General features: G+C 37.8%; 3 protein-coding genes across 3 annotated transcripts; all 3 read left to right on the top strand.

Annotated features, from left to right (window-relative positions):
- The first annotated feature begins 1,926 nt into the window (after positions 1-1,926).
- Positions 1,927-2,826, top strand: Tas2r4 (taste 2 receptor member 4). The gene has a single exon (XM_047562656.1). It carries the CDS (start codon positions 1,927-1,929, stop codon positions 2,824-2,826), a length of 900 nt encoding a protein of 299 aa, XP_047418612.1.
- Positions 2,827-18,338: 15,512 nt separating this feature from the next.
- LOC124991695 (taste receptor type 2 member 3-like) lies at positions 18,339-19,289 on the top strand. Its single transcript, XM_047562440.1, has one exon. The coding sequence runs from the start codon at positions 18,339-18,341 to the stop codon at positions 19,287-19,289; it is 951 nt and encodes a 316-aa protein (XP_047418396.1).
- An 873-nt stretch (positions 19,290-20,162) lies between these two features.
- Tas2r5 (taste 2 receptor member 5) lies at positions 20,163-21,358 on the top strand. Its single transcript, XM_053743435.1, is given in 5 exon segments — positions 20,163-20,169; positions 20,584-20,883; positions 21,127-21,188; positions 21,247-21,302; positions 21,304-21,358. Coding segments are annotated over 5 exon segments (480 nt in total).
- The last annotated feature ends 476 nt before the right edge of the window (positions 21,359-21,834 follow it).

The following is a 21,834-nucleotide window of genomic DNA, read 5'->3' as shown; positions in this document are numbered from 1 at the left end:
CATGTCCCAAAGGAGTCAATTTCTCTTGTAATAATTTCAGAGACATGGCTTGCAGCATCCAGTTAACGGACTTGTGGAGGAGTCACCACACTCAGGGAAGCCCAAAGCACAGAGTATCCATAAGATATTTATAGTTCACATGTAATTTCTTCCAACCAAGGTGCAATTTACCAATCAGAACTTTTTTGGGGGGGGTCTTAAAAATGTAGTTGATGATCTTACCCTTATCAGATTGACAAGGAAAACAGAGCAATAAAGTTTCATCAAAAGTAAAAATCTTGAGCAGTGAAAGAGTTTTGATAGCACTTTTCATATACTGATCCTTTGAGAAATAACTCCTGACAGAACGCTCTCACTCACTGATCACACTAGCCAACCTGATAACATCCTCATTATAATACTTCCTCCTACAGAGAGCTATTTCGTATATCACATTCTGGATGGGGTCTGTTAAAACTAATAATAGTGGGTTTCCCATTTTTTGGAACATCATTTTCTTATATCTTAATCTATATTATTTGTCCTGTTTCAATGTGTCACTTGAATATGTTATATTTATATTTCAGTTATTTTAATGCAATCATGTATTTTGAGTAATGAAGTGGAAATTTGTGCTGTGATTTTCCCTTGAATCATGGCCTTTCTTCACTCACTAGTTTCCTCCTTTTCACTGATCTGGGCAGACCTCTATTAGTGCCCATTAATCTTGTGTAAAAAGCTTCTGCAAGCACCTAGGCTCTACCTCAGGGAATTCCTTCTAGGATTGCCTTCCTGTCATCTGTCTTCAAGGGCCTCCCCAGGACCTCTCCATCATATCTTGACTCCTTCTGCTTGTCTAGTCCTATTTGTGTTTGGCAATAAGACTTTGTACTTCACCTTGATGCAAATATGGTAACATGTATTTGGCTACATCCTAGATTGCACTGTAGTTTCATTAAAAAACTGGAGTAGATAAGAGATGCTATACTCTTGCACTCATCTGTGGTTTGCCATAACATCATTTTACCTTTCATATCAAAGCACTGACAAAGTAATCAGGAAAATGGTTGTTTGGAACCCAAAACTACAACTGAAGTAGTACTGTGTATCTCACAACAGAGTACTTTCATCGTCAGTTGAATGCATAAAGGGAGATAGCCACATGTGATCTAAGTATAGATGCAGATTTATAAAGGAAACAAATGAAAATCCTGACTTTTTTTCTTACACAAAAATAGAATACAGCAATTGATAGTGGCACAAATTTTGTGTATGTAGCATATAAGGGAATGCAAGATAATTATCATGGAAAGATGGGAGCAAGAAAGACTGTCTTAAAGAGGGGTTCTTGAACTTAATTTATTAGACAACAGTAGAACACTGTAAGTGTTAAGGGATAAAGGAGTGGCACTGGAAAGGTTCAAATGGCAGCTGGAGAAAATAGCCACAGCAGCCACAGATTCCAGAGGAGAGAGAAGTTGAATTGAGGTAAGCCATGCATATGTGGTTGGAAGGTGGGTTAGTAGCAGTGAGGTATTAGGATTTCTACCATCATCTGTGGTTTCTATGAAGAAAAACTATGGTGTTAAAGAGTGACAGAAACAATGCTGGACTAGATCTCTCTGATTTGTATTTGAAGACCTTGGAGTCTATTTTGACTCCACCCTCTGGCCTTCCTGCTCTTGGAGGAATGGACTCCCAGGTCTACCTAGGCTTATTTTAATTGGATATTTCTAAAGAAAAAAGTATAGGAATGAAGAAATAGTAATGTAATCCTTAGAAAATTTGCATCTCAGTAAAAGCAGTTGGCTATTAAACTACAAATGGCTCATTTGCTGAGCTGGGGAAAAATAAAAAAAGGAGACATCTCCCTGTCTGGGTACACATTTCAGTATTTCTCCTGCCTCAGCATCAGTACCATAATTGCTGAATCCTCAATGAGTAACGATGCTTCAGATGTTCTATTTTTTTATTATGATTGCCTCAGTTATTTTTAATTTTGTAGGAATCACTATGAATCTGTTCATTGCAGTGGTCATTTACAGGACTTGGGTCAAAAGACATAAAATCTCCTCTTCTGATAAGATCCTGTTTAGCTTGGGCATCACCAGATTTTTTATGCTGGCATTGTTTCTACTGAGCATTTTCTACATCATCTCTTCAGATGCTGAAAGGTCAGTTTCCTATTCCACACTTTTTCTATTATGTTGGAGGTTTTTAGACTCTATCAGTCTCTGGTTTGTGACTTTGCTCAACAGCTTGTACTGTGTGAAGATTACTAACTACCAACACTCAGTGTTTCTCCTGCTGAAACGGAATCTCTCCCCAAAGATCACCAGACTGCTGCTGGCCTGTGTGCTGATTTCTGCCTTCACCACTCTTCTGTATGTTGTGCTCAGACAGCTATCACATTTTCCTGAATTTGTGACTGTGAGAAATGGCACCTTATTTGACTTCAATGAGGGTGTCTTGTCTTTGGTGGCCTCTTTGGTTTTGAGCTCATTGCTCCAGTTTATCCTTAATGTAACTTCTGCTTCGTTGTTAATACATTCCCTAAGGAGACATATACAGAAGATGAAGAAAAGCTCCACTGACTCTTGGAACCCCCAGACTCAAGCTCATGTAGGTGCTATGAAACTAATGGTCTACTTCCTCATTCTCTACATTCCATACTCGATTTCTACCCTGCTGTGTTATCTCCCATTGAATGTGAAGATGGGTTTAGGAGTCAAAACCATTTGTATGGTTATTTCTGCTCTTTACCCTCCAGGACATTCTGCTCTCCTTATTCTCACACATCCTAAATTGAAAACCAAAGCAAAGAAGATTCTTTGTTTCAACAAATAGTGGAATTTCAGCTGTAATCATTGGCTGGAGTTACCCATGGGCTGGGAGCAAGATTTTCTGCTAGCAGTTTTTCTATTGGTTTGAAGAAGTTATTTTTGTGTTTGTAATTCTGACATCTTATGTCTTTGAGTGCTTGTGTATCAGTTAATTTTGCATTTTGTTTTTGCCAATATTTAAAGGTACATTCTTAAGGAACTTGTTTGAGGTATTACTTATCATGTATTTTGCATGTTTTTTACACTTTTGGATAATGAAAATCACCCACTGGTTATTGAAGTACGATGGGAAGTTCCCCCAAATTAAGAAACATACTCTGGTGCATATGATGAATTTTTTGTTATTGTTTAATTGAAGAGTCTTAAGAGAGAGTACATCAGTATGTGAGTAGTCATTGAGAGTCAGAAGACAGGCTTAAGGCATAGTAAGTTTGAACAACAACAACAAAAATTCAGTGAAAGTAATGGGGTTAGACAGAGAAAAGTCCTCACATTTGCTGGGTGACAGTAATCGCTATTACTACCACGAAACCTAGCACTGAATTTCTAGGCTGTATCTAGAAAGGAGGAAAAGGTGAATTGATAGGTGGAGGGAAGTGATTAGTATTAAAGAGGTCAAATTCAGAATGGTTTCAAGGATCTTAAATTCAGAGAGCTAACTTGCTTGGTCAAAAGCAAGTTCCAAATGGTGAAATCAACACCATGTGAATGCAAATTTACAAAATACTGTCCTCACCATGCAATATGGAATTTGGTATAAAGCCAAGGGGAGCCATTGGACTGATATGGGAGTGCTGACTCTGGGCAGATTTATTTCAGTAGTGTGTTCATTTGTGCAGAGCACAGTTCTTCTGTAGGATAGCACTGTTTCTGGGGTTGTAACAATAGAATTATGGCTTCAGAGGAACAAGGATCTGAAGACAGGGTATTGACAGGTTTTGTAATAGGTGTTGAGAATTAATTACATTTATGTAGTTTTTTAAAAAAATAAACTTCTGTCTCACTTATAAAATGCTGATGTATTTACACATGTCAAAATAAATCAATCTTCAAATTTCTCAAATTGCTTGTCTTTTCCTATTCTGGCCACCAGATTCTTGAGTGTGATGTACAGTAAATATTACCTAAACCAATTTTATAGCAGGAAAACTGTAGGTATTTGTCATATTGAAATCTTAAGATTAAGAGACAAAAGGATTACTGAGAGTGATTAGTGTACTATATGGCATAAGAACTCTAAATGAGTGGCAGAACCATAATGGGCCCCCCAATACCTGTTATTTTTCCTCTTTTTCATAGTAATCCATTTTTTAGATGTACAGTTTAAATGATATCTGATAGCTTCTTATAATTAGGTGTTATATTGCCATGTGATCAAGCTATGCTGATAGAGAGTGAGCCAAAGTAATGTTAAGTAGTTTCTAGGTATGACTCTAGAATAGTCACGACTCTCTCTTCCTCTTCTACTTTTTTTTGTCTGTGGGCTCAAATGCCAATGTAATATTGCCCATCCTGGACTATGCTATTGAGGTTAATGCTTGGAGATACTGGTGTTATTACCCATCTTGGAATTGGCCACATGGTTCCTGACATGATGGAGTTGCTGTACCAGCTCTGGACTGTTCATGGTGAACTTTGGGATGATTGTTTATGAGAAACAAACATCTTCATGCTTTAAGGCACTGTGCTTTTAGTCTCTGCTACTTCAGTAAAATAACTTATGCTTTACCATAACATATCTTTGTGATGAAACAATACATAATTATTTGCCTTCTTATAGCCAAAGAACATTTTTATATGACCCGCTAAGTAAAATACAATAATAACATATATGGAGTGTGATACCAATTTTGATAAAAAAAGTGCATTTATAAAAAAGTCTAAGAGAAAATATATAAACATTCAAACAATAATTATTTTAGTTAGAAATTATTGAGTAATATTTTTATATGTTGTGAGTTTTCTGTATTGAATATTTAATGCATTATAATCAGTAAAAGTACTTTTAAATACATACAGTATATACAGTCTGTTTGTCCATCCATCCATCCATCCACCCACCCATCCATCCAAAGGTCTGTCCATTATCTTTAAAGAATAGATAGGTTCTAATGTCAATATGCAGTTTCTCCTAAGACAGATAAGTAAACAGCCTTTCTTATGTTTTGTTTGGATTCCTTTTCTTGTACAGTATTGACCAAATTCTGCCGACTTGTATCTTGATTATCCTACACTGTCTTCTTTTTACCCTTCAGAGTTGGATATGCCATCTTTGTAGCAGGACTGTGAAGAAAGACTGCTTAGGCACTTGCCTCAAGTGTTCTGTGGGTCCGGTTTTCAGAAAAGCTGTGTAGGCTTAGAGTTTTTGTAGTTCCAATATGTTCTGTAAATACTTACCATTAAGTGCTTATTAACCAGAAGTTAAATAAATTAATTTGATTTATTTTTGAGATGTGATGATTTATAGGCTTTCACATAAATCCTGTATCTCCCTCTATTCTCTGCCTATTGCAGGAAAAGAAGGTGTTTAAACTCTGTTATCCAGAATCACATCCTAAGCAGAGGGTGGGTGCCAGGTCAATACCTGAACTGTGTCATAAGTCTTGAAATATCCACTGTGGTAGCCCTAACTCTGGGTCATGTCATCAGCGTTTAACTGCTATAAACCCAATGTGTCTGAGCTGCATTTTCACATGTGACTGTATCAGTTCATTACAACCTTTTTGGTAAGGTAGATATTATTATGCTCATTATGTAGTTGAGGAAACTGAGGCACAAAGAAGCTATGTAAGTGGTTCATAAGAGTAGAACTAGGAAGGGGTTGGCCCTCCCTAGATTCCCTAAATTCCAGTGGTTTCCCCACCGTATCACAAGGGGGATAGAAAGACACATAGAGAGAGGAGAGTGGGATGCCAAATTAAACAAACTTATGTTCTAGGACAAGAGAAAATCTTCAAAAAGAAATCTGAAGCAGCTGGTCTGCAATAAGAAGACTCACTCAGAACTGCTGATGTTTTCACAAGGGGGGATCAGGATGCAGAAGTCTCCTGGGTACTGTTCCCTTAGTAGAAGTGAATGTCATGGGTTCACATAGACTCTGGGCTTTTAGGCCTTGACATTTATATGAGATATTTAAATGGAAAAGTAGTAATACTAAAGAAGAAACAATTAAAAAATTTATTTTGAAAGCTGCTACTTGGGAAGTAAGACAGCAATGCAAGCTGATGGCAAAGTAGAAACAATTCCTGTAAGAACTAAAAGAAAATTCTTCAAAGTTTCTTTGTGTTGCTTAAATTTCACTTAATCACGTATGGCTTTGGGTTTTCCTGTTGATGAACCATTTTTAGTTTTCAAGAAAGAAAGAAGGAAAAATGAAGGAAGGAGGGAAGGGCTTTCTAGGAAGGAGACATTAGTCTTTTAAAGCATGACTTAAAGGTTGCTATTAAGATTACTTCAAATACCAGATGAAGACACTTAAAATAATATTTATCAGTAATGTCCTTTTTCACAAGTTATAGCTGAATATGATCCACTAGTCTAGCCCACTAGTTCTCAAAGAGGTGAGAAGCACGATAGAGTCCATTGGTAATTATTCTTTTCCTTTTTTTTTACCCCCAAATTTCATATGCCCTGCCTCCTATTTGTTCTGATGGGAATAGAAGAGGTATGTGTAGTTTGACAAAATTTCCTAGCGATTTGGATATTGTGGCCTAAGGAAAGGCACAGTTAGAGGTCTATGTCCTGACCCTGCATCCAAGAGAATAGCCCATGGCCATTTTATCAGTTGAGGAAAAAAGTGTGAAAGGAAAGTCCATGTATGCATGAGAATCTCCCTGTCAGGGAAATCCAAAAGAAGATGAAGTAAGTTAACAGGGGTGGGAAGGGCAAGGAAGGGGAGTTGAGAAGGGAACAGACAACAGCAGGAGGAAGGGCACAGTCTGTACACTCTCCTCTCCACATCTATTTTGGGTTGAGGTGTGTGGTTCTAAACATGGCTTCCGAACTGCTTGATTATTCTGTGGATTATGGCTAGGTGGGTACTTAAACTGAAGGAAGTTAAGCTTCACTTTCTCGAGGGCTCCCCAAACTTTGCTATACTCATTCCCTCCCCCATCCCAGAATTTCAAATTTATAAAAGCAGATGAAAATAGCTCCCATTCTCTCATCTGCAAAGATAATGTGCTTTTGCTCCGTTCACTTTCTCTGCCTCTGAGTAATGCTGCAACTGCTCATCATATTCTCCTTCCTCAAACGCTGTGATTCTGGCTGTACCCAGAACCCTGGACAGTGTAGTTGGTGATTCCTCCTACCACTAAAAAGAATGAATTCTGGTACCAAAGAAGGAATGCTGAGCAGTGAGCAAGAACCCTTCCTTTTTCTAAGGCAGTGGAGAGGAACATGGGAAGACTGATTTTGTGTACATTTGTAATTTTTGTTCCTCTTATGTGTGCTTGATCCATCAATTTCTGAATATCTGTACTAATATAGCTCATTTAGAGAATCAGTTTGCTCAGGTGAACAGCTGCTCGGGGAGTTGCCTCTGTGTCACCTAGAGGCAAGGTAGGCACAATCCTAAGAAGCATTCAAAAAGACTGTGTGAGTATAGAAATACAAAATGCCTGAAGAATGGCCAAGATATGTCAGTTCAAGAAGAGAGGATGGAGTTATCCTTATTCTTCAATGGGAAGGGGCCTTTTTAGTTGCAAGTGTCTGATTTTTGAAAGCAGTGAGCGATCTTTGTTTCTTTCCTTTCAGTACTCTTTTCCTATTTTGGAGAGGCTGCCCTGTTGAAACTCAGTATAAAGCCATAATTTGCCCCTTTGAGGGTCTTTCTGATGCTTGTATTTGATCTTTCATTGACCTTCTTTTCTCTGATCAGGTATTGTGAAAACAGCTGAGGGCTCAGAGCAGTGGAGGATAGAGATTTGAGTAGAGGGACCTTGGCTGAAAGAGGTATGGTAGTATATGACAGATATGTTTCAGTTATGTCCAAGGGTTGCTCTGGTAAACTAGAAAGATTGAGGCTGTAACTCACTGTACAGACCCATGCACAGAGTTTTTGGTTTGGGGCTGATATGCTAAACAGTTCTGTGTGGAAATGAAGTATCAGCTGTGGTTCTAAGATTTCTCTCTTGCCTGACATCTAGAGCTAATATTATTCAACAGCTAATATTTATTCTGTGTTGTTTTTTATTTGTTTTGTTTTTCTTGTTTTCTCACTCTGTCCTTTGTCCCTCACCCTACTTTGTCAATAAGGATTTGTATATGTATAAATACAGCTCTATTTACATGTTAACATGTAAACATGTTATAAACATGTTAAAACTCTTAATTATTTGACCTTCCCACAAGATTATAAGCTCTGTAAAAGCAGGGACTTGTTTTCCTTCACCCTGTGTCCCAAGAGTCTGCAACAGGGTCCTGACTCATGGTAGTCGTTTAATAAGTATTTGTCAAACAATTGATGAATGTACTTTCCCTTCTTACAACACTAGGTCCCACTGTTCAGGTTCTCGGAAAAGAATCAGGCTGTGGAAAAGATTTCCTCCCATTCTGTAGGCTCTCTCTTCACATTCTTGATTGTATCCTTTGCTGAGAAAAAGCTTTTTAGTTTGAGTCCATCCCATTCATTGATTCTTGCTTTGACCTCTTGTGCTTTGGGAGTCTTGTTGAGGAAGTCTGATCCTAAGCCGACATGATGAAGATTTGGGCCTACTTTGTCTTCTATTAGGTGCAGGGTCTCTGGTCTAATTCCTATATCTTTGATCCATTTTGAGTTGAGTTTTGTGCAGGGTGAGAGATAGAGGTTTAATTATCTCCAAAATTTATAAAGAACTTACAAAACTTTACACCAAAAATACAAAGAACCCAATCAATAAATGGGCCAAGGAATTGGACAGACACTTTACAGAAGAAGACACACAGGCAATTAATAAATATATGAAAAAGTGTTCAACATCTCTAGTAATTAGAGAAATGCAAATTGAAACAACTCTAAGATTTCATCTTACTCCAATTAGAATGGCTATTTGCAAGAACACAAACAATAACAGATGTTGGCATGGATGTGGGGAAAAAGGCACAATTTTACATTGCTGGTAGAGTTGCAAATTGGTGCAGCCACTCTGGAAAGCAGTATGGAGAATCCTAAGAAAACTTGGAATAGACCCACCTTTTGACCCAGTTATCCCACTCCTCCGTTTATACCCAAAGGACCTAAAATCAGCAAACTACAGTAACACAGCCACAAGAATGTTTGTAGCAGCTCAGTTCACAATAGCTAGATTGTGGAACCAACCTAGGTGCCCTCCAACAGATGAATGAAAAAAGAAACTCTGGTATATATACACAGTGGAATACTATTCAGCCATAAAGAATAATAATATTATGGCATTTGCAAATAAATGGATGGAATTGGAGAATATCATGCTAAGTGAAATAAACCAAGCCCGAAAAACCAAAGGCCGAATGTTTTCCCTGATAAGTGGAGAATGATATATAATGGGGGTGGAGGGTGGGGAATGAGAATAATGGGGGAACTTTAGATTATGTAGAAGGAAATGAGAGGGAGGGGGGTATGAAAAATGGTGGAATGAGACAGACATCATTACCCTACATACAAGTATGATTACATGAATGGTCTGAATCTACATTGTGTACAACCATAGAAACAAAATGATGTACCCCATTGTGTACAATGAATCAAAATGCAGTCTGTAAAAAATTAAAAGCTAAATAAAAAACATAATAATAATAAAGAAAAAAAAAAAAAAGGATCAAGCTATGATTCTGACTGTGCCCTGAACCCTGGAGTTAGATAGGGTGAAAGTCTCAGGAGACTGTTGTTGGGTCTCTGGACTTCAGGTCCTCCTCTTGGAATGCCACTCTGTAGCTGTGGCTCTGTATCTGAAATCAGTTCAGGCCAGCTTCATGTAGATGCAAGTGAAAGTAGAACTGCTACTTCAGGAACATTTCCTCTGTCCCTGCCGTAATATCTATCCTGAGAATAAACTTCCAAAGGACAGAGGCAGAATGTGAGAAGGGAGTGTCCTACTGCAATGCTGTTCAAGTCTCAGGGAAACTGAGCTTCAGCCAGAAGCTGCACACATTCGTTAGCACCGCAACAGTGCACCTCCTGGAATGGAGTGAGAGACTCCCTGCCCCAGCAGAACCACTGCGTCCCTGGGCCGCTGATGCTGATGGCAGTAGTGAATTTCTAATCGTCCTGGTTAGAATGGGGTCGTTATGGTAAGGGGGTTCTGGAGAATGACTTAAAAACTATAAGAGGTCCCGGTAATGGGCATGGTGTTTAGCCACATATGTTCCTACTCAGACTGCTTGAGGGGACCTGTTTCCTGTGTGCCTATTTCTGCTCATCCAGAGCAGTGGTTGGCTTTACTGTCTCAGTGGCTTCTGGCTCCTGGTAATCCAGGTGAGCCTGCTTGCCACTTCCCTCAGTGCCTTCTACTGCATGTAGATCGTGATCCTGGACCATCCCCATGCCTGGAGGCTGGAGGTTTGGTTTCTTCTGGCATCTTTCAAGGTCATTTTCATTTCTTACTCTGTGTTGACTTAAAGCCTTAAAAACTGTTGACAGAAAAAAACAGCATCCTCCACTCCATATGAATCCGTGTTGTTTTTATGTATTGCAGTTCAGTGCAGGAACCTGATTGCCATTTGCAGTGTTTTTGTTCTAGCATGCTGATTCCCCTTTTTAAAAAATTTTGTTTTTTAATGAAAGCATAATACTTGTACATATTTAGGGTATGGTGTGATATTGCAATACATCTATGGAGTGTGTACTGATAAAATTGCCATTTCTTTGGTGTCTTCAAGCTCTCCTCTTCTAGGTCTTCATAAAATATATTATAGGTTATTGGGAACTCTAGTCACCCTGCTGTGCTTTAGAACACTAGACCTTATTCCTCCTAAATTGTGTTTTGATACTGTTATCCAACCTCTCTCTTTTTTCCCCACCACTGTACCTAGTTTGTAAAATTACTATTCTAAACTCTTCTACTTTGAGTTCACCTTTCTCAGCTTCCAAATATAAAGGAGAACTTGTGGTGTTTTTCTTTCTGAGTCTGGCTCATTTTACTTTACATAACATCCTCCAATTCCACCCTTATACCGTGACTGAGAGGATTTCGTTGTTTTTCATTTCTGAATAATATTCCATTTTCTTTATTCATTCATTGATAGATACCTCCATTGATTCTATATCTTAGCTACTGTGAATCATGCTGAAATAAAGATGAGAGTTCAGGGATCTCTTTGATAAGCTGCTTTCATTTCCCTTGGATAAATACCTAGAAGGGTGATAACTGGATTATTTAGATCTACTTTTAGTTTTCTGAGGAACTTACAAATTGTTCTCTACCATGACTGTACTAATTTATATTCTCACCAACCATTTACGAGGGCTTTCTCAATATCCTCAACCAGCTGTAGTTGATTTTTTGCTTTTTTTTTTTATTAAAAAAAGCTATTCTGACTAGGGTGAGATATCTCATTGTGGTTTGGATTTGCATTTTCCTGATGTCCATTGATGTAGGATATTATTTCACGTAATTGTTGGCCATTAGTATTTCTTCTTTTGAGTAATGTCTGTTCAGATCATTTGCTCATTTTAAAATTGGGTTTGTTGGTTTTTGTTATTTTGTTGAGGTTTTTGAGCTCCTTATATATTCTGGATACTAATCTTTATCAAATGAATAGTTTGCAAATATTTTCTCCCTGCCTATAGTTTGTTTTTCAACTCCATTGATTGTTTCTTTGACTGTGCAGCTGCTTCTTAATTTGGTATAATCCTATTTGTTTATTTTCACTTTTGTAGCCTATGTTTTTGGGGTCTTATCCAAAAAGTCATTGTCTATACCAATGTCTTGAAGTAGTTCTCCTGTGTTTTCTTCTAGTATTTTTCATAGTTTCAGGTGCTAAACTTAAGTCTTTGATTCATTTTGAGTTTTTTATATGGTGAGAATTATGGGTCAAAATTTACTCTTCCGCATATAGATATCCAGTCTTCCTAGCACCTTTACTGAAAAGGCTATCCTTTCTCCAGTGTATATTATTGATGACTTTGTGGAGAATCAGTTGACTTTGGATATGTGTATTCAGTTTTGGAATCTTTATTCTGTTCCAGTAGTCTATGTTGGTATTTATGCTAGTACCAGCTATCTTGGTTGCTAAATTTCCTGTAGTATGTTTTAAGATCAGGTTCTTTTTGCTTAAGATCGCTTTATTTGGGATCTTTTGTGACTGTATGACATTTAAGGATTTTTATTCTATTTCTATGAAGAATGTCATGTTTCCTTTTGTTTGTTTTTTGTTTTTAGAGAGATGAGATTTTGCTCTTGCTCTGTTGCCCAGACTGGCCTTGAACTCTTGGGCTCAAGTGATTCTCCTTTCTCAGACTCTCTCATAGGTAGGTCTATGAGACCCACTGGTCACACTGGTTTTTGGTGGTGGTTATAGTGAATCTGTAAATTGCTTTGGATAATACAGACATGTTAACAATATCGGTTCTTTTTAAATTTTTTGACAGCAAAGACATTTAATCTGTTGATCATTTTGGGTAGTACTGACATTTTAACAATGTTAGTTCTTTCAGTTCATGAACATGGGAAGTCTTTCCATTTGTTTGTGTATCAGTTTATTTTATCTGTGAACATGGAAGTTTTTTCCATTTGGTTTAGTATTCTTCCATATCTCTCATCAGTGTTTTGTAGTTTTCATTGTAGAGATCATTTACTTTCTTGGTTAAAATTATCACTAGGTATTTTTCTTTTAGTTACTGTGAATGGGCTTACTTTCATGATTTCTTTCTCAGTGAGTTTATTATTGGTGTATAAAAATACTACTGATTTTATATGTTGATTTTATATCCTACATCTTTACTGAATTTGTTTATCTGTTCTGGTGGAGTCTTCAGGTTTTTCTATATTTAGTATCATGAGGTCTGCAAACAGGGATAATTTGATTTCTCCCTTTCCTTTGTTTCTTTCTCTTTCCTAGTTGCCTCTTGGACATCCTTGTCTTGTTCTAGATCTTAGTGGAAACCCTCTCAGATTTTCCCCATTCTGTATAATGTTGACTGTGTTTTTGCTATATTTTGCTTTTATCATGTTGAACTACATGATAGTTTCTTTTATCATGAAGGAGTGTTGAAACTTATTGAATACTTTTCCTTTGTCAATTGAGATGATCATATGTTTTTTGTCTTTAATTTTATTGATGTGATGTATTATGTATATTAGTTTCTATATTTTGAACCTTTCTTGCATTCCTGGATAAGTGCCATTTGATCATAGTGCATGATCTTTTTGATGTGCTGCTGGATTTAAGTTGCTCATATTTTGTTGGGAATGTTTGCATCTACATTCGTCATGTCATATTGACCTATATTTCCCTTCCCTTCTCCCTCTCTCTCTCTCTCTCTCTCTCTCTCTCTCTCTCTCTCTCTCTAATTTTTCTTTCTCTATCTTTCTTTTTTAAATTGTTTTTTTGGTACCAGGGATTGAACCCAGGGACATAACCACTGAGCAACATCCCCAGCCATTTTTATGTTTTATTTTCAGACAGCATCTTGCTAAGTTGCTTAGGAACTTGCTGAATTGCTAAAACTGGCTTTGAACTTGTGATCCTGCCACTGCCTCCTGAGCCATTGTATATTTTTCTTTCGTTGTGATCTTGTCTGATTTTGGTGTTTAGGTAAAGCTGCCCTTATAGAATGAGTTTGGAAGAGTCCCCCCCTTTCAACTTTTTGACACATTTTGAGAATAATTGATATGAGTTCTTCTTTAAAAATTTGATAGAGTCAGAGCCCAAAGTGGTGGTGCACACCTGTAATTCCTGTGACTCAGAAGGATGACAAGTTCAAGACCAACTTTAGCAACTTAGTGAGGCCCTAAGCAATTTAGTAAGACCCTGTCTCAAAATAAAAAGGCCTGAGGATGTAGCTCAATGGTAAAGTATTCCTGTGTTAAATCCCCAGTACCAACAAAACAAAACAAAACAACAACAACAAAAAAAAGAACAACAAATGGATAGAATTCAATAGTAAAGTGAGTCCTGGACATTTTTTTTTCTTTTTGTTGGGAAGCTTTTTTTCTGATCCAGTTTTATTACTTGTTACTGGAATTTTCAGGTATCCTGTGTTTTCATGGTTTGATTTTGGTTATGTGTCCAGAAATTAACCCATTTTTTCTAGGTTTCCTAATTTGCTGCTTTAGTTGTTATTTAGTCATTTTTATCTTTGCTTTATGAAACTACTGTAATATGAACATTTGTTCCCAATTAATTGTGTCCCATAATTCTCAGAGACTTTTTCGTTTCCTTTAATTTCTTTTTCTTTTCTTTTCTTTCTTTCTTTCTTTCTTTCTTTCTTTCTTTCTTTCTTTCTTTCTTTCTTTCTTTCTTTCTTTCTTTTTTGTCTGAGTTAGACGATTCCTCTTCAAATTCAGAAATTCTCTCTTTTCTTTTTTTGCAGTATAGGGGATTGAACCCAGGGCCTCCAACAGGCTAGGCAAGAAGTCTATTACGGAGTCTGCCACCCCTGCCCAACATTCTTCTGCTTGATCTAGTGTGCGATTCAGACTTTTCAGTTAGGTTCTTTTCATCATCTCTATATCTTTGCTGAACTTTTCATTCATATCATGAATTGTTTTGCTAATTCTTTTGAATTATCTCTCTGTATTATATATCTTATCTCACTGAGTTTCCTTAGAATCATTCTTTTGAATCCTTTTTCTACATTTTGTCAATTTCCCTTTCTTTGGACTCTGTTGACTGTTACTGTGTTTCATTTAGAGGTGTCATGTATCTGTGCTTTCATACTTCTTGTGTCCACTAATTGATATCTATGTATTTGACTGATCAGTTGTCCTTACAACTTGAAGACGTATTGATGAGCAAGGACTGAGGAGCAAGCAACATACAGCTGAAGAATAATGACAAGTGGGGGACTTGCTCTGCCAGTTGGCAAGGCTTTTTTTTTTTTTTTTAAACCTAATATGGTAAAGTATACTATTGATACAAGAATGAACAAATAGCCCAGTAGTGTAGAATAGTCCAGAAATAGACCATGCTTATATAGACACAATATCTGATAGAAGTGGGATTATAGGTTATTGGTTAAAGCATTGATTATTTAGTAAATGATGTGAGGACCTTTGTCTTTCATACAAAAAAATGAGTTAAAATCTCTACACCACAAAACCACATCTGTGGCTATTTAAAGACTTGTTGTCAAAACTTTTAAAAGTTGAAAAAAGAAAATAAAGGACAATGTCTGTATAATTTGGGCATATGAAAGTTTTTTAATTTAAAAAATTTTTAATATTATTTATTTTAAAAATTTTAAATTTGTTCTAATTAGTTGTATATGACAGTAGAATGCATTTATACATTTTGATAAATCATTCACAAATGGAGTATAATTTCTCATTTGTCTGATTATACATATTGTAGGAAGGGTTTCTTTAATGAAAAAAGAATGATAAATTTGACTATTAAAAGTAGCCTTTATTTATCATAAGTCACCATTAAACAAAAAGGCAAGCCACAAACTGAGAAGATACTGGCAATCATTTAACTGAAATATTATTATAAATATATAAATGCCTACAAAGTAATGAGAAAAATGGGCAAAGGCATTTCACAGAGAAGGAAATACAAATGACTCATTAATATATGAAAAAGAGATTCACCTCAACAATCAAAGAAATAGAAAACAAACTGCAGTGAAATTTAATTTTTGGCCCTCCAGATTGGCAAATTTCAGCATTTGCTGAAGTGTGAAGCAAGATGTTGTACATCAGCGGAAACATGCACAGGAGTGGGCAGTGTGAACTGGCATTCCCATTTGGGAAAATGGCTTGTCATTGTTGAAATTTCACCTAGTTATTCTGCCTTTCAGGTACACCCTGTAGGAAATGCTTGCTGCATACAGCCCATGAAACATGTCCAAGGGTGCTCAGAGCAGCAATGTACATAGTAGTAAAAACTGAAAACAGCCCAAAGTTTCATCAAGACAATGGATAGCTCATGTAGTGGAGTATTGTGCAGCTGCATAAAATAATTATACCTAGCATATTAATAGAAATAGCTTTTAGGAATATCAAGTGAGAATATGAGAAGATTGCAGATGTTTATGTAATATGTCATTTTTATAAAGATTGGTATCAAGTAAACTGCTTATGGTTATGTACATGTGATGAAACTTCTAAAAGTAAGGGAATGATAAAATTCAAGATGAGTTATCTTGGGAACTTTGGGGAAATGAGTAGGGGCAGGAGAGGAAAGAAGCATGTGGTGGAATTACAGGTGTTTATTTTGAATAGCACTATTAAATACTATGTATGTTTATTATTTCCTAGCCCAGGTAATCTGTTATGTTAGTGAGTAAATCATGATCATCATTATTCCTTCTATTTCAATAGTGCATGGAATTCCCTTTTTTCTTGCCCTTGACTGTATTTTCTGATATAAAGCAAATTATTTTCCACTGACGGGGTTCCTTTCACACTTTTCCTTCAAGAAAGAACACAGGGAAGATGGGTACCTCCATCAGCCCACGAAAGCTTCCTGCTGACCATACAGCACCCTGGCCCCTGTGTGTAATAAGGGATGAGGAGGAACCATGTTTTACTTCTGTTGCTGATGCAGGTTTTCCTTTAATGCAGCCTGTTTTTCAACACGAACCATGTGATACTGTAAACTTTGTCTTGAACCTCAGTGCATGAAGGATACCCAGAGGAGATTTATTTTAGTGAACAATACAATGTAAGGAGTATATATTTTATTATAGTGTCAGTGGGAAGCAATTCAAGTATCTTAAGTAGCAGAACAAAATGATCAATCAGATTTACATTTTAAGAAGATCACTCTTGTAGCTAAATGGAGATTCTATTATGGGGGAAGACAAAAATGGAAAAATGTACTAGGGCATCAGGTAGTACAGATGAGAGATGATGGCATCTTGGACTAGGATAGAGGCAGAAATGGGATATCCAAGACATGTTTTATAATTAAAATGTGTAAGTCATTGGTGGGATACAGGATGTGCACAAAGGGAAAAGTCAAGCTATTCTTAGGTGGTGACTGACTTGAGGAACTGGATGATGTTGGCATTTGCTGAAATGGGGAAGAATGAGGATGAAAAAGAGTTGACTCTCTCTAAGTGGGAATCAATTGAGAAGTTGTTTTGGACGTGATGGTTTTGAGATGTAAGGGGCAAAACTGAAGTTAGTAAAAAGTATGATCAGACATGAAATGTTGTTATGTGAAATGCATTTGGATATGCCGTGTATTCTGAACTTTGTCCTCATTGAAAAATTCAAATATATAGCTAGAGGAATGTTATTATTGTATTTGTTCTTGTAAGGAAATGTGAAAGGTATTGTAAAATAAAAAAAAAAAATCTCAATCTATAGAACCTAGACTCTGAGAAAACTGAACAGGGACAAGGGTAGTTTATAGGATAATCCCTTTGACTGGAGTAAGGTCTTGTTACTGGACTTGGAGAGACGAGGGAATCTGACCTTATTCTAATTCTACTGCAGAGAGGTCAGGAAGCACATGGGTCAGGTTCTCCTAGTGGCCTGAGAAAGTAGAGTGTGATGCTGTGAACTGCTTATGCCTGAGTGCTCTCCAGTGCCGTTGAGGTGTATAATATGCAACATGGTGTCAAGATTGCTGAGGTCCACCTGGCTCAGTTGAGAGATTCCTTGGCACCTGTCCTGATGAAACTACATCTCATTGAGCTTATTATCAGCCACTTTGTGAAGTCCTCCTGAAGAAAAGTTCTGTCAGTGGATAATGTTGTTGCACTCTGTGCTTTGTGTCTTGATGGCATTGATTTTCTTCTCCATCATTTAGACATTGTTTTTGAATAATCTCGATCACAACTTATTAATGGGTTATAAAATCAATTTTGTGAGACAAAAGCAGCATTGAAAGATATAGACTAGCATATACCTTTACTTATTTTTTTTTGTTCATAATTTATGCCCTTCCCCCAGGGTGATAGATAGTGCTTTGTGGTAGGATTCTGACATTTCCCCTTCGGTTTGTATGTCTTTGAAGCCTTCCTCCTGAGGAACCAAGACTTTACATGCTTCTGTTGGTTTTTCTGATTCTTTGTGTGCTGGGAGGCTCCTGATTCTATTCCCTTTAAATCAAGTACATGTTCTCCATATTCTTTGTGACCCAGATGTCTTCCTTCTGGGTGACACTGGACACTAGTCTATTTGCATTTTAGCAAAGAGCTGCTGAGTTTAGGATCACAGATGGAAGTGACAGTACATGTCATCTGTGAAGAGAGCAGGCCATCCTGACAGAGCCAGAGAGGACTCACTAAACTGTGCTGTATGGCAGACTAACTTGGGCAGAGACCAGAGACAGGAACAGTGAAGCAACTGGTAGACAGGATAGATTCTCAGGAAAAGTCCAAATCAGCAAGGAAACTACATCTATCCACAGAAGAACACAGATCAGGCTTGCCTACTTGCTGATATGATGGGAGTCATTGACGGGGTGTTTCTGGTTCTGATTGTCATCCAGTTCATTCTTGGAAACCTGGGGAATGGTTTCGTTGGTTTGGTCAATGGCAGAAGCTTGTTCAAGAGCAAGAGAATCTCTCTATCTGACTTCATCATCACCAGCCTGGCCCTCTCCAAGATTGTTCTGCTGTGGATTTTCTTGATTGATGGTGTTTTGATGGTATTCTCTTACAGAATACATGATTCTGGAACAGTAATGCAAACAATTGATGTTTTCTGGACATTTACAAACCTCCTGAGCACATGGCTCATCGCCTGTCTTGGTGTCCTCTACTGCCTGAAAATTGCCAGTTTCTCCCACCCCACGTTCCTCTGGCTCAAGTGGAGGGTTTCCAGGGTGGTTGTGTGGATGCTGTTGGGTGCACTGCTCTTGTTGTGTTGCAGTACCGTGTCTCTGATCCATGAATTTAAGATGAGCTCTGTCCTCCATGGAATTGATAGCACAGGTAATGTGACGGAACACTTGAGAGAGAAGACAAGTGAATATCACCTGATGCATGTTCTAGGGACTCTGTGGCATTTTCCTCCCTTAACTGTGTCCCTGACTGCCTATGTTCTGCTCATTCTGTCTCTGCGGAGACACACGTGGCAGATGCAGCAAAGTAGTACGAGTTCCAGAGATCCAAGTACTGAGGCCCACAGGAGGGCCACCAGGATCCTCCTCTCCTTCCTGTTTCTCTTCCTACTTTACTTTCTTTCCTTTTTAATTTTGTCATCCAGTCGTTTTCTACCAGAAGTTAAGGTGGCTCAAATGATTGGTGAAATAATCACAATGTTTTATCTTGTGGGCCACTCATTTGTTCTCATTCTGGGGAACAACAAGCTGAAATGGACATTCATGGCAATGCTGCCATGTGAATCTGGTCTTCTGAAGCCTGGCTCTAAGGGCTCCTTCTCCCCATAGAGTAGCAGGGGATGCAGGATGGAGCCTGTGAGTCCTTTGACCTAGCTCAAGACCATAGGGCTTCTCCTGACCCTACCACAGTACCAGTTCTGACAATCAGTAGAAGAGAGATACTATATGTAGTAATTATTGGTTATCAAGGGCAGATCACTTCAAATACCACAATGAACAATAATGGCTCCTTTTTTTTTTAACTTGATACTTGAATATGGTGTGTTTTGCTTTCTGATTGTTTCTTTCCTCCAAACTTTCCCTACTTCTCCCTTTAATAATAAAATCTGTTTTTAATTTTGAGATTGTTATAGTTGGGATCTGGAATGTCCCCCAAATGTTCGTTTGTTTAAGGCTTTGACCCTAGGCAGTGGTATTATTAGGAAGTAGTAGAAACCTTGGGAATAGGGCCCAGTTGAAGTAAGTATATCCTTGGGAGTATATGTTTGAAGGTTATATATTGTCCCCAGCCCTTCTCAAATGCATACACATACTCTCTCTCTTTCTCTGCTATCTGGCTACCCTGAGGTGAGCAACTTTATTCTGTCACATGTTCTAGGCCATGATGTTCTGCCTCACCATAGACCCCAAAGCCACCAGGCCAAGGGACCATGAACTGAAATCTCTGAAACAATGAACCAAAGTCTTTCTTTTTTGAAATGTTTATCTTAAGTATTTCTCACAGTAATGGAAAGCTAACAGTTACTCAGCTTATATGCTTACATGTTCAGTGTTCTTTTCATAAAAATAAAAAAATTTTATAGCATATGAGCTCATATCTTGTACTCTATAGAATCTGGGAATGTTTAATTTGATCTTTCTTTTTGAGAGTTCTTATTTTATTATCTGCTTATATCTAGACTTCAGCTCATGTCCTCTGAGATGGAGAGTTAGTGTCTTGTGTACTGCTTCTAATCTCCGAATTTAGTCTCTGGGTTCATTTATATAGAAACAAATACAGAAATTATCATCATGATTTCTAAACTCTCTGTTCCTGGATATAGCTTTTCTTTTTCTGCTTGAGGAGCATAACTTTGTAGGTTATATGTTGTTACGGAAGGGCAAGTCCAAATCCATATTTTGTGTGTGTGAAAAATCACCCTGGGGGGCTGGGGAGATAGTTTGATCCCTAGCACCACAAAAAAAAAAAAGAAAAAGAAAAAGAAAAATCACCCTGGGTGTGATATCATACCAGGGGATCTAACTTCATCCAAAGTCATCATACTCATCATCCCTGACCCAGGAAACTTTCTGGGGCAGCAATGAGATATTTCCTATCCCACCATCTTCATTTCTGCCCTAGAAAAACTGGTAGCAGTTGATGAGTTTCTCATCAGCCTAGTTGGAAATGGAGTTCTTATTGTCTGGAGTTTTGGAGAATGGATCTGAAAATTCAAGGGATTCTCACATAACTTCATTTTTCTGAGCCTGGGTGGTTGCTGGTTTCTCTCGAAATGGCTGATACTATTGTACTTAAGCCTTCCTCCATTTTTCCAGAACCACCATTACTATCTGAATGACTTCTGGGTCTTGGTAAGCTGAGCCAGCCTGTGATTTTTCACTTTCCACACTGTCTTCTACTATAAGATCACCCTACCTACTTGTGGCTGAAGCGGAGGCCCTGTAGCTTGAGTCTCTTGTATCTTCCGGGGGCACTTTATACTCATTTTGCTATTTAAAGCAACTTTGGTTTAAAGTCTTACAGTCTTTCCCAAGAAAACAGTAGCATTTCCTACCTCATTTCAAGCTAGCACCACCATATTGTATTTCATTTCACTGTAGGAAGTCACTTGTCTTTCATGGCACACTCTTTGTATGGCACCACAGGAAGGTGTATGTCATATAGCTAGTAGGACAGCAGTGACAAAGGTTCCTTTCACTGCCCTTGTTTTACCTAGTTTATGTCTGGTTAGTCCCTTAAACTTCCAAGTACTTTTCTGCCAATCTCACCAGGGTCTTAATCTAGATACTCATGGCTGCCTACCCTTCTCTTCATTCCATCATACTGATCATGGGGATTCCTATGTTAGAAAATCCTGTGGAAGACAGACTGTGCTTAAAGAACCTGGGGTTTATGATGTGGGGAGAAAGAGCTCAGGATGCTCTTCAGAGGTACTGTTTTAATTACTCTATAAGGGAGTTGACTTTCATGTATTTTAAGATTTTTCTTCTTTGACACCAATTCAATGCATAGGCAATGGGAAATACAGAATACAAAGCAATATCATTTCTCTTTTTGCAATGCAAAGTGAATTATTTTAATGTATTATAGAAATCAAGGTGGGGCTTTATGTTTGGCAGAAAAGGTGTTATGCTGTTTATGTACAGTAAATAATTTTTCTCCTCCTCTCATCCTCCTTTCCCTCTCTCCCTCCTGCTCCTCCTCCTCCTCCTCCTTCTTCTTCTTTTTTGGTACTGGGGATTGAACCCAGGGTTGCTGTACCACAGAGTTACATCTCCGACCCTTTTTATTTTGAAACAAGGTGTTGCAAAGTTTCTGAAGCTAGCCTTGAACTTGTGATCCTCCTGCCTCAGCCTTACAAGTTGCTGTGAT

This window comes from Sciurus carolinensis, chromosome 8, assembly GCF_902686445.1.
Source record: "Sciurus carolinensis chromosome 8, mSciCar1.2, whole genome shotgun sequence".
In the NCBI taxonomy this organism is placed as follows: Eukaryota; Metazoa; Chordata; class Mammalia; order Rodentia; family Sciuridae; genus Sciurus; species Sciurus carolinensis.
This window is presented reverse-complemented; position numbering and strand designations above follow the sequence as displayed.

What these genes read in the sequence shown, in the direction of transcription:
- Tas2r4 (XM_047562656.1), top strand. Translation starts at nt 1,927, where the DNA reads ATGCTTCAGATGTTCTATTTTTTTATTATGATTGCCTCAGTTATTTTT.
- LOC124991695 (XM_047562440.1), top strand. Translation starts at nt 18,339, where the DNA reads ATGATGGGAGTCATTGACGGGGTGTTTCTGGTTCTGATTGTCATCCAG.